Raw genomic sequence first — 13,343 nt, 5'->3', positions numbered from 1 at the left:
TCTCCACTAAAGTTCAGGGGGAAATATTGTACTTTCTACTCCACTAGATTTATTTGACAGCTTTAGTTACTTTTCAGATGAAGTTTTGACACAATGGATAATATAACAAGCTTTTAAAATACAACACATTGTTAAGATGAAACTAGTGGTTTCCAACCTTTTTGGCTTTTGACATCTTTATAAACAGCAGTGTGTAGTCGGGTCACATTTCAGATGTCTATGACTTGTTAACAGCTCCACCAAATAGTGATTTTTCCCTCTAAACTTCTCACATGCTTTCATTTCAATAAATGTTCAAATGATCAAATATTTCACCAAAAATCAAAGATTAGAGAAAAAGTCCAAAAACTGAAAACACATTTGTGTATCAGAACTTTGTTTTTTCGTCTTTTCTTTCCCATTAATCATCTCACGACCCCTCAGATTTATCTGGTGGCCCTTCGGAGGGGCGCGACCCCTAGGTTGGGAACCACTGGACTAAACAAGCTAACTGTATATAAAGTAGTTGAAACTAGCTCCACCTCCAGCAGCTACAACAGTAACATGCTGCTCTAACACTGATGCTTCACTATTAATAATCTAATGATGTCATATATAATAATATATCAGTCAGAGGCATCAAACCACTACTTTTACTGCAATACTTTAACTACATTTTGCTGCCAATACTTATGTACTTTTACTTAGGTAGGATTCTATTTTTCATGCAGGACTTTTACTAGTAATGGAGTATTTTTACAATGCTGTATTGGTACTTTTAATTAAGTAAAGGACATGAGTACTTCTTCCACCGCTGACTCCTATCAATATAAACATAAACACTGGTAAACAGAGCAGACACTAAATCTGCAGTTGTGCATTTTTTTCTCAAAACTGTGCAGATGTTTCCAAGACACTTGAAAATCAGTGAACCCAACTTTTTCTGCAGAAATGGAAGAAACCACTTAAATCTTTTGGAGTCAAATATAATTTGGACTGAAGAGGACAGCTGTAGATAAATGAATTGGGAACATTGGCCATAAATTGAACCATATATCAATAATTATCATTTTATTTCATTTTAAGAGCTGTGCATGTTTTTTTCCTTTTCTGGACCAGTCCTGTAATGCTGCATTTTGTATGCTTTTTAGAAAATATGATTAAAAACACAACAAAAATTTGACCCGTTCTCAAGTAAGAGTACTGTTTACCTGATTTAATTTTGAATAAAAGTAAAGTAGCTTCTTTAAAAGAGAATTGCAATTGGCAGTTGCAAAATAAAGCACACAAAGCCAGATAACTTTCTCTTCACTGATGAACCGCTCACTGTAAATACCTCCACATCCATTTTCTGATGCTAAAAAAAATGAATATTTGTGATGTATATGCATTAGATATGACTAGTAATTAAGTTAAATTTAACTAACATACCCCAAAAAGTATACAAAATGTACTTTACCACAGTACTGTTCCAGCTTTAACAGATAAAATAACAACCTCAGGAGGTGTTGCTGCAGTACAAACTCACTGTTACATAAGACAAGACAAAAACAGACAAACTTTATCAAACAGTGCCTCTTTATTTTTTCCTGCACTCACTCCAAAATGCATATTTACATGGCATGCCACATCAATACTGGAACTGACTATGGACAATTGATAACACGTAGAATCTGCTCTGGGAGTTAAGGGCAAGGGAGTTACATCCCCTAAACAACCAAACAAGAGATATAACAGAAATGAAGCAACACTTATAACCATCCATAGAAAATGTTTCCTCTTAAATCAGGTTGTTTCAAAGACTTAAAAAGTGATAAATGTCCAGTTGACATGTACCAAACATCTTATTCCCAAGTTTCTCTATTTATTTTTACATATGACATGGAGAGCTGGCGTCACAAGTCAGAGATGGCGATCATCTACACTCTGCAAAAGACCATGAGGCTAGAGTAGGTGGGTAGATGATCACACACTTGGGGGAGAAAAAGATTTACAACAGTAATTCATCGTTGGTGCCGACAAGCTGGTCAACTCCGTTAGGTGTCCAGTCCGGCAATTTCAAAATACCTCATCAATGTTTTCTAAGATAGTGTCCTTGTTCAAGGTAATAATCCACAAGCGCTGAGTCCTTTCCAGAAAAAAAAAAAAAAAGTCCAGAGGATCCAAAAGAGGGGAGAGAAGTTAAATACATAAAAAACACAACTCAATATACAAGTTTGTGTGTGATAATGCAAAAATAACAAAACAACATTATCTGGAAAAGTTTCTTCTGAGAGAGATCCTTTGAGAAAAAAAAAAAAAAAAAAATGTAGCTCAATCAGTATTTCCTCTGTTTTCGGATAAAAAGTCTGTTGTATTAACATTCAAACTCACATCCTCCAGGAGTCATTCTCACACACACACACACACACATACACACAATCTCTTTCTCTCTCTCAAACACACACACACACACACACACACACACACATACACACAATCTCTTTCTCTCTCTCAAACACACACACACACACACACACACACACACATACACACTCACTCTCTCGCTCCCTCTTTCACAGCCAATTACTCATGCAATGTGGTTTCTAAATGAGGGAGTGGCTGCATCAGATCAGCCCCCTCCTCTTCTTGTAGTCCTCCAAGTTGAGGGACCTGCGGGGAGCGCCGTCCTTCACCGGCAGCGCGTTGGAGCTCACGGACAGAGACTTTGCCTCTGTGGAGCACAAGAGTGAAATTAATCATGTTGACGTAACAAAAACACCTTTGTACTACAACCAAGTAAAACATTCGTCCATTTATGCATTTTCTGAATCGCGTATCCTGTTCAGAGCAAAAAAACATCATCTCACCTGCATTGGGAACCTGAAGGTCAATCTTAACGTCAAAATCATGAACTTTAAACAAGTCCTCTGAGAGGTCAGTGGTTGGCTTGGGGACATCTTTGTCTTTCAGGTCTGCTTGACCCTGTAATACATAAAAGAAAAATGAGAACGTTTTAGGGTAAAGACTCATGATTCAAATCCAGTCAATGTTCTTCGGTGTTGTACTATTATTTGTTCAGATATCTCATATAAAAGAGCATTTCACATTAATTAAACATTAATTTTTAGTCCTCTGTGATAGTAAACTAAATATATTTGGGTTGTGGACTGTTGGTTGGGACAAAACAGATATTTTAGGTTGCATCTTGAGCTTCGGGAAAAAGTGATCAATTTTTTTTTTTTAACCATTTCCTGATATTTTATAAACCAAACATCTAATCAATTAATCGAGAAAATAACAGATCGATTGATAATGAAAATAATCATTAGTTGCAGCCCTAAACAGGAGGAGTGATTCCAGCATGCAAAACCTGTTCAATGTTCATTCGGGCCCCTGACAATTGTTTTAGGACAGACATGAAAAACTGTGAACTTGTCCTTTAAAATTGTCATCTTGTCGTCCATCTGGCCAACAAAAAACTATGATCCTGCATTTATTTCTTACAAGTATGACAGAGGCTTACTCTTTAAAAAAAATGACAGAATTTGGCAGACAGGTTCTAGCAGAGTCCACCTTCTGGTGACTGAAAAGTAGAAATAATTGCAGCAAGCACATGGTCTCCTGTTTGCATATTTCACTTAGAACAGGACTACAACCAGGATTTTGGCATCGTTTCCACCTCGTCAAACACATAGCTGAAAGAAGTAAACACCTAAAAGTTTTCCCTCGACATCCTCAGTGTTGGCAGTAAAGGGAGTGTCTGATTGTGTTCTTTCTGCTTACCAGTTTGTTCTTCTCAGCACTAGAAGGGTCTGGCGTTGACCCAGAGCCGTACTTCTGGTTCAAATGAGCAAGAATAGCTGCGTGGACTGACGGGTCTCTGGCCTACAGAACCGAGACGAGCACATTGGCAGGTTAGATTGACAAAAAGTAGATTTAGCGGTGTGTAACTTTACTGCACATATAGAAAATGTTACGTGACATATTTATAGAAGTCTTACATTAGACACCATGGTGGGTTTGCACTGTCTTCGTGTGAAAGGGTCCATTTGCTGGTTTTTGGCATTTTGTCCTTCAGCCTGTGAGAATAAATAAGCAAGTAACAACAAAGCAAATTAAACACTGGTATAGATGAAGCTATTGATTGATTTACTATCATAATTATCCACTGCCTAAACACATCACTTTTCCAACAGGTGATAGGTTTGTAACTACATTTAATTCAGTGCAATGTGAGAACTGCTGTGTTATAGGAACATTCCTACGGAGGTTAATGTTACTGTGAGACAGAAATCTTTTCTCCTCACATACACTGCTTTGACTGGTCTGAAGTGAACCACAGCGTGACTGAACGCTGCCACACTGAGTTGCTGCCACATTAAGAAAATATTTGAAGTGTAGCAGCCTTTTAAGAAGTTTGAGGGTGGCAAATGCACAATTTGCAACCAGTGTAAAAGGAAACTACTATCAATTTGCAGGACCACATGAAAAGATTATATCTTTCCTTCCTGTCCTTCAAGAACATTTTATTGTACTTCTGTCACACCTCTTTGGTGCAAACAGACACTACAGGATGTGAAGACTGTAAAAGTAGCCAACTTCGATGTTCACATCCTGTATTTGAAAGCAGTTTCCTCTAAATTATAAAAACACCAACATGTAATCAACTAATGTTAAATGTCAGCACAGTCAACCACAGCAGTTGTACAAAAGAGAAAACTTACCACAAGAGCTTTCTCAGATTCAACAATGTTCCAGCTTCTGTTCCTCTGATTAATGTAGCTGGATGATTAAAAAAAAACAGTCCAGAGTCAAATGAAATTCTGTCATATTTCTCCAAAACATAGAGTTATGATATTAAGAACTGTGCACAGTTTTTAAAAGCAAGAGATAAGCCCTCTGATATATTGCTACACCATGTTTCATGCATTACGCTGTTATTTCATGGGTTAGGTTTTGAGTCTTGTTTTTAACAAAAGCTGGCATTTTCTTCATTTCTTCCCAGCAACTTGGTAAGTAATGTTATCAACCAGTAGAAGATAGAAACACAAATTAAAAACAATCGTTCACAATGGACCCTTAAAGCATGTAATTGAAGCAGGAACATTATCCCCTGTTTAATAAAGAAGAACTGTAGAAAGAAAAGCTTACAAACCTGATGGCAGAGATGTTCTTGGTCCTCTGCCTGTCGAGGGCTTCTGCCCTCTCCTCAAGCTCATTCAGCTCATCCTGGATCACTTTCACTTTTTCACCATCACCACTCTCTTCTGCCATGGCCTACCATCAAAATAAATTAAAAGAATACACTCTTAACACTTAAAAAGGTTGCAAAGATAATTATGAACAAACCACATCTTTTATATATAACCTTTTCAGGGCTTAAAAATCTAACAACTCTTCCATGATTTCCTTTACCTTATCTTTGAGTAGCTGTGTTTTCTTCATGGCATAATTTGGTGGTGCTTTTCGGAATCTGTCCTTCTCTTTAACAATCTGAAGAGAGCAAGGACAAAAAAAAAAAAAAAAAAAGAGTTTATGTTGCAGTGGATAATGCATGAAGCCAGAGAAATCAATGAACATCTTGAGAAACAGACTCACATCCTCTATGTCTTTGTCATTGAACTTGTAGTTCAGAGCTTCTTTGATGGACTGCTCCTTTTTGGTGATTTCATCAAGAGTTGGGACTTGCATCCCAGCAACCATCATCTGCAGAGGAGAGAGATCAACACACAAAACTTGACATCAAAGTCTGAATAGACTGTTCCCCATTTTAAAAGAAAATTGTATGTAAATGTAAAGAAAATTTCTCATTAATTGGATATTGAAGGCGACCGTCTTTTTGCTCTCAGGTCCACTTACCGCCTCTTTCCACTTCATGAACTCGCTTTCTGTAAACTCCTGATTTGATACAAACTCAAGCCTGAAAACCCGTGTGTCACCACCATGCCTGAGGAAGACATACATCATTAAAAAGAGCAGAGATAACGGAACAATAGGTCCACTGACTGAACCCTTAATAGGTATATTGTATCTGTAACTGTATACCTACCTTAATTGTAATCCTTTGTTTGTTCGTGTTGATCCGAGTTGGTAAACCTTCGCCGTCTCCACCACGTCTACAATTTCAGCAACCTTTGAAGAACAACAAAGAGGATTAAAATCAAGTAAAACTTCATCATTAAGCCTGTTGTTTAACTAGGCATCCCTTCAAATATTCAAAATCTGTTCCCCGTCACCATTATACAAAGACACAATGCTGTTCAATATTGAACACTGTCTAAGAATCGATACCTTGACGCCAAGCTTACCCTATAAACTGGTTTACTGCTGCTGTTCCCGATCCCTATCCTCACAAAGCAGCCAGTCACAGTCTTAGCGAAGAAGGGCATGTGGCACCAGCGCTCCAGCTTGTGTCTGGAGAGACGGATCCTGTTGAGCTCGTCTGGTAGCGAAACAGGCTGCGACTTCGGTGGAGTTTCCTCTTTTCTGTTAAAGCAACAAAGTCAAGGTCACTTACAAGCAGAGAGAAGCGTCATCAATTTTTCTAACGCTTGAAATACTAGAAACAGAATGACACTTACTCGTCATCATCATAAGACGATGAACGTGAACTCCGGTCGCTTTTGACTGATGACTTGTCGTCGTCTTCCTCCTCTTCCTCTTCATCGTCAGAGTAAACTTCGCTCGTCTTGAGGGGCTGACGTTTGGCCAGCAGTTCCGCTGCTCAGCAGAAAGATGAAACATCAGCGTTTAGAACGGATTGAATTGAACAAAGGTGGCAAAGAAGTAAAAACACAAAGACATAAACTGTGCAGACCTGTTTTGTTTTTCTTCTTTTCACGTTCGGCTTTTAGTTCTTCCATGGCCTGCGACTTTTTGTCGAGTTTTTCGTCACGTTTGGATCGTCTCTCCTTGTTATGTGACATGACCTGGAGAGGGATGGATGTTACAATCACAAACAGAGACAAACATACCACTGTAAAGCTGCAGAATTTACCATTAGTTTGTAATTAAAAATGTTGATTTTAGAGAGAACACTGATAGAGTAAATGCAACGCATTACTTTAATCTTTAAAGGGGTCGACCCAAAATTTTGATAACAGTTGTAAAGACGCGATTGTGTACCAGAATGATCAAAAAAGCTGAAACTTTCCACAATTTTAATCATAAACCTATGTTGTGTGAATTTCCAATCAAACAGGACTCACCACTTGTGTGTCTTGAACCTGAGATAGCTTCCTTTTTTCTTGTTCTTCCTCCTGCTTCTTTTTCTTCTCCTCTTTCTCCTTCTTCTTTGCCGTCTTCAGCTTCTTCTTGATTTCAAACCTGTCAAAACAAATGTAATCTTGAATGAATAAACATGAAGTGCAAATGCAATACAATGAAATGCAAGGATAATAAGAAAATACAAAGGAAGTGCTCTTTTCAAATTTAAAAAAGAATTGTAAAATTTATGCTGAGTACCATTTTTTAAAGACTCTTGCTTCTCTTTTCTCACATCACCACTCACCGTCTCTTTAGCACTTCTCGCTTCTCAATTCGGTTGAACAGCTCTTGTTCTCTTTCTTTCTCTGTCATCTGCTCCAGTCGAGCTCTGTCTTCCGCGTCTCCCATCAGGTCATCGTCATAGCCGTCCCTGAAAACGTCGTCCTCAGAAGAGTCCGAGTCTGAGCTGGAGGATGAACTGTTGCTCTCTGAATCAGACACCTCACCTAGAAAAAGTGAGAGTAAAGAGTGAAATCAATCCTCCAACCAGTTATCACACGACTCCTAAACAGATGTTTAAACGATGTTATGTACAATTTTTGGCAGTGAGACATTCATTTTCAAAAGTTGACAAGTGGCTGAAATGTTGCTGGCTTAGAACTATTTTAAAATGGAAAACAAAGGTAGTCTAATAGCTACAATTCGGTTACAGTGCCTGTATTTCAGCAGGTGTCAGTAAAAGCTTCTTTCAACATGATGAAAATGATGAATGCCAATATGACGTGGAAATTTGATTAATGATTTAAAGGCGCAGTGTGTAGGATTTAGTGGCATCTAGTGGTGAGGATGCAGATTGCAACCAGAAGAATACCCCTCCCCTTCCAAGCATGTAGGAGAACCTACGGTGGCCCCGAAACTGGCCCTCTCTAGAGCCAGTGTTTGGTTTGTCCATTCTGGGCTACTGTAGAAACATGGCGGAGCAATATGGACGACTCCGTGGAAGAGGACCCGCTCCCTATGTAGATATAAAGGGCTCATTCTAGGCAATGAACACACAATGATTCTTATTTTCAGTTGATTATACACTAATTAAAACAAACTTATGAATATGTATTCAATTTCTGTCAAGTCTGTTCTGCTAGATGCCACTAAATTCTACACACTGCACCTGTAAATGTTATTCTCTGGAGTGTTTAATATTTATAAGAGCTACTTATATTTTTAGTTTGTTGTTTTGTTAAAAATAATAAAAGCTATTAAAGGGAAGCTGTGATGTAGGCTATTTTTTCATTACTGCAAAGCGTTTCAAGTGCCGAGCATATCTTAAATTAACTCATTTTGATTGGACACTTTCACTGGATTTTAACAGAACACATTGAACATGTTTCCAGGTTTTCCATAACTGTGGGCAAGCAGCGTAAAGTGGGACAATGTCACACAAATAAACAAACAACAGCTTAGATGCGTGAGCCAGCTGGGATAGAAGGGATGAGTGTGTGAGTCACCTAATCCCTGCCACCTGAAATACTCGTGGTGATTGCACGCTGGTGATGTGTGTAATCTACAGTTCATGATATGTCTTGCCATGTAGGATACCATTATCCGGGGCCGTGTGTGATAGTTTGCTCTGTGAAATTGAATCCTTAGTGCCACCATGACAAATTCTTGAACATTTATCATACATGGTGACCAAAAAGGTTGTGGCTTTTATAAAGATACACATTCTGGGTCTTTAGAGAAGCTTTTGAAGGTGAAATAAGAGATGAAGTGCTTGTATATGGCATCTTTTCCCCAGTGTTCATGCAGAAAACACATACCCTCCTCTGGTGCAGAGCTCTCAGCTGAGCTGTCTCCATCTGAGCTGCCAGACGCCGTAGCTTTATTAACTTTCTTCTTCGTAGCGCTCTTCTTCTCAGACCCCTTCCCTTGTTTAACCTTCTTTTTGCCTTTAGTGCCACCCACAGTCCACTAGACAAAGCAGTGGAAAATTTTGGTTATATTATAATCATAAAAGACAGAGAATACATTTTTTATAGCATTTCTGGTTAACATGAAAGTGCCCATTATCAAAATGGACAAAGCACACTGGCATGTTTTAAGAACATTTTTAAAGTTTTGTTATGTCCTAAACTGAAAAAATGAAGTCTTTTAGAGCAGACAACAAGACTGTCACACCTCATCATCGCTGTCAGATGTCTCGGAGTCTGTAGAAGCTGCAGGCTTGCTAACCGGCTCTTCTTGCTCACCAGAGTCAACCCTCTTCCTTTTTGCCAAAGACAGCAGCTCCTGAAAATGAGAGGACACTTGACGTGATTCACAGACAACAACCGGAGAAATCACAATCACACACACACTATACCTGTAACTGTAGAACAATTACTGTTAAATGGAAAATCTTTGATTTTCCAGTCAGAAGTCCACATGTACAGATTCAGTGAATAAACCCAAACACTGTTAAGGATGCACTGGGATGACATATCTAAGGATTGACTTGTCAACTTTGTACTATGCATATATAACGACAAACCTCAGAAACACAGGTGATTTAACAAGACAAGATTTTGGTGGCCACTCCTCGGGCACGACTTCTACACTCCTCTGACGAACTGTGTGGCCTGGAGCAAATGTGTACTTTTTGTTTAGCTGTGGTGAGTTTCCGAGAAATAAAACTATATGTGAGCAAGGAAGCAAAACCCAATCACAAGTGGTCATCAAAACACATTCCGATGCCAGGTGTAAGTTATTAACTGATTAGTCAATCGTCAGAAGTTGTATCCAACAAAACATTTCCTAGTTCTAGCTTCTCAGATCTGATGATTTCAAACTTTTCTTTGTCTTCTGTGATCAAAAACTGAATATCTTTAGGCTTTGGAGTGTGGGTCGGACAAAACAAGCACTTTGTTCTCATCAGCTTGGGCTTTAGGAAATTGTGATTTTTAAAAAAACAATTTTTAAATTATTTAAATAATAAAATAAACGGCAGATTAATTCATAACAGGTTTTCAAAAGAGCCTGTAAAACATAACAGCAAGAATGAATGAAGCTATCAAAATAACAAAACCATGAAAAAGCTTTCCTCCTCTACTGTAAGAATATGGGGCAGCTGTAGTCCATCGCAAAGAAGTAGCAAACTCTTAATTCCAATGCAGAAATGTATTCAATACTGCAAACAATTGATCTGCATGGCTGCCTTCATCAAGGAGATGTCAGCTCTAAGACACCGCAGAGATGAAAACTTACTGAGGAATGATGAACTTCTCTCAACTCTTCATGTCAGCTGTTATTTGCTACCTGAGTTTAAGCTGCCCCGACTGTATCTCCAAGCTCCTACTATTTCTGAATATACGTATACGAGTTCACTGGTGATCACAGTTATCAAAGCAGCAGTCTTGTCCAGCTCTCCAGACTGGAAAGCTCATCAGTCAGCTTCTTGCGCTTGTTTGACAACACTGAAACATGAAGTAGAATTAACACCTTTCTGACCGTGTCAACAAAAACTGAAAATGTATGAGCTTCGTAAGAGTAGAATTTACGGCGGAGCTGTTGTATTGGATTGCATTAGATTACACAGATGTTTCTAATAAAGTGCTCGGTGAGTGTATATGTGCACATAGCTGCTTTCCCCTCCTACAGTGGGATAGATGCAGTCCGTACATGAGACGTGACCTAAAACTCATAACTCCAATTCAAACATGTATTCAATACTGCACTAATTGTTGGTTTGAGCAACTGAGGAAGCAGAGCATAATGAACTTCTCACGACTTCCCGTGTCAGCTGTTATTTGCTAGTTGTGTTTGAGCTGCCCCTCCTGTTTCTCAGAGTTCCTACTAGAGACGTGCCAATATACCATTTCTACTATATACACCACCAACCATTTCTCTGATTATCGTCATTTTCAGAGGACACGGTGAAGACAGAGCAGTACCTACCTTCATTAGCAGTTTGATTTTGTTTAGCCTCAAGGAGGGAGCTTTCTATTTGTCAAACACACACAGAATAACTATTTTTTATATACTTTAACATTAGCCATCACATTCAGTGAGAGAGAGAGCTGCATTTTACCTGACTAGTATTTTTAAAAATGAATTCAACTGTTAACACCCAGCAGATAACACTTACTACTAAATAATCCAATCCATAAATCAATCGATCAATTTTATCAGGAAAAATTAATACATTTTATATATGTATATATAAATAAATATGTGTGTGGAATCTAAGAAACAGACCTGCATTTCAAGTAATTTCCAGTCTCAAACTTTGACCAATCTGCTTTTGTTTAAAGAGTTTAAACTATTTTTGGTGATCTCTTATGCAAAGCTGCATTAAACTATATTTAACATCAAACTACACACTCACTGGCCACTTCATCAGGTACACCTGTGTAATCTACTGCAATCCAATACAACACCTCTGACATAAATTCTGCTTTTACGAAGCTTATACATTTTCAGTTTTTGTTGACACTGTCAGAAAGGTGATAATACTACTTTAATGTTTACTATTGAGGTCGTAGTGAGTGGAAATGTGTTCCTAATATTTTGCTTCCCTGATCTATGTTAATGGTGTGGACAAAGTATTAGGAACACCATTCAGTATAATGCACTCCAGTACACCACCACTACACAGTACAACCTCAATAATAAACATAAAGTAAAATTATCATCTTTCTGACAACGTCAACAAAAACTGAAAACTGTATAAGCTTCGTAGATATAGAATTTATGGCAGAACTGTTATATTGGATTGCATGAGATTGCACAGATATTCCTGATGAAGTGGCTGGTGAGAGTATTTTTGCAGTAAAAGAACTTTTTCACGAAATGTTGATTGCGACGTTGTGACAATACAATTTACCGCGATATTTTTACCTACGATAATCGTGGCGTGAAAATTTGAAACTGGCACTATTTGTGAATATGCATGCGTAAACTTGTGATCACATTTATCGAAGCAGCAGTCCTGCACAGCTCTCCAGACCGGCAAGATAAGACTGGAAAGCTCGTCTGCCAGCTTGTTTGACAACAACACCGAAATAGATCTCCTGCTCTGCGCTCATGATGTCATTAAGGAGATAAGGTTCTTCTAGCTAAAATAAGTGCGACTCCACTTCGGCATCAGTGTGCACACACATCACATTCCCGCTGAGCCTGAGAGCCACAAACATAACTGTACCACAAACACATAACTCCAGCAGTTAATGTCCATATCCAAGCAGTTTTAACCAGCAAAAGGCCCGTGGCGCGGCATTTTCGTGGGAACATAGTAACTGCAGGGTTCTCTCGGAGTGTAACCTTAACGTTAGCATTACTGAGCTAACTGGTGCTGCTTTCAGTTGGAGCACAAACGCTTTTACATGTGGTAGCTACTTTAGAGAAAGACTTGACAAAAGCCTAACAATGTGTGTGACTTCAAACAAAGTCGTGTTTAGCAGGTGTAGTAAATATAACAGGCCCCACGCTCAGGTTTTCCAAAGCGAGGCCAAACACAGCGCAGTCAGTTAGCACACATTAGCTTCACCTCAAAGACTGTTGACAGCTTAATAAGTGCTCAGCGGTGACAAAAACCAGAAAAATGCGTACCTGGTCTAAATTGTCGTCGCTAGCACTGTCTTCGGAGTCAGAGTCAATCACGACTCGACCTTTCCGCTTCTTTACATTCACCATGATTAGCTGCACGGCTAACCTGTGTCGTCTAAATGTTTGAGGTTAGCCGCTGCTGCTACCTAGCTAGTCAGGCACACAAAGGCGCTACTGAGCATGCGCGCTCACATAGATACCACTCTGCCTTAAATATATTTATTTTTATTATGTACAGGTACTTATTTTTTATTTTATTTATTTATGTATCTATTTTGTTTATTGTCAATGTAGCCTTGCTGTTTTGACTCTGCTTCTACTTTTGAGGAATGCATAACCAATATTCCTACAAGAAAAACTGTATTTAATGTCTCTGTCAGTTAAATAAAATCCATATTAATGCTTTTGTTTCTCGCATGACTTAAATAATTGACTTGAAATAAAGAAAAAGACGGTTCAGAATATTTTATTTTACTTTCTATTATTATTTACGTTATTATATTATTATGTTATATAATTTAAGTTATCCTTCTTATCTAATGTGTCTTGTATGTTAAGATGTGTCTATTGTCGTTATTTATGGTCTCTATACCTTG

General features: G+C 38.4%; 1 protein-coding gene across 1 annotated transcript; it reads right to left on the bottom strand.

Annotated features, from left to right (window-relative positions):
* Positions 1–2,440: 2,440 nt before the first annotated feature.
* rtf1 (RTF1 homolog, Paf1/RNA polymerase II complex component) lies at positions 2,441–12,925 on the bottom strand. Its single transcript, XM_044375443.1, has 18 exons — positions 12,751–12,925; positions 9,343–9,453; positions 8,985–9,135; positions 7,472–7,673; positions 7,170–7,287; positions 6,779–6,890; positions 6,543–6,681; positions 6,270–6,447; positions 6,011–6,093; positions 5,821–5,908; positions 5,560–5,667; positions 5,377–5,454; positions 5,117–5,238; positions 4,686–4,743; positions 3,963–4,040; positions 3,745–3,846; positions 2,829–2,943; positions 2,441–2,692 (listed from the first exon to the last, which is right to left on the bottom strand). Exons 1-18 carry the CDS (start codon positions 12,832–12,834, stop codon positions 2,586–2,588), a joined length of 2,034 nt encoding a protein of 677 aa, XP_044231378.1. The 5' UTR covers positions 12,835–12,925; the 3' UTR covers positions 2,441–2,585.
* Between the last annotated feature and the right edge of the window lie 418 nt (positions 12,926–13,343).

This window comes from Thunnus albacares, chromosome 15 (assembly GCF_914725855.1).
Source record: "Thunnus albacares chromosome 15, fThuAlb1.1, whole genome shotgun sequence".
NCBI classification, from domain to species: domain Eukaryota; kingdom Metazoa; phylum Chordata; class Actinopteri; order Scombriformes; family Scombridae; genus Thunnus; species Thunnus albacares.
The sequence above is the reverse complement of the archived record's forward strand: the minus strand, read 5'-3'. Positions and strand labels throughout refer to the sequence as shown.

Coding starts and splice junctions, on each gene's coding strand:
- rtf1 (XM_044375443.1), bottom strand. CDS start 12,834: ATGGTGAATGTAAAGAAGCGGAAAGGTCGAGTCGTGATTGACTCTGAC. Junction 7,674..8,984: donor GAGCTCTGCACCAGAGGAGG/GTATGTGTTTTC, acceptor CACTTTTTCTAG/GTGAGGTGTCTGATTCAGAG. Junction 4,041..4,685: donor AATCTGAGAAAGCTCTTGTG/GTAAGTTTTCTC, acceptor TTATTCTCACAG/GCTGAAGGACAAAATGCCAA.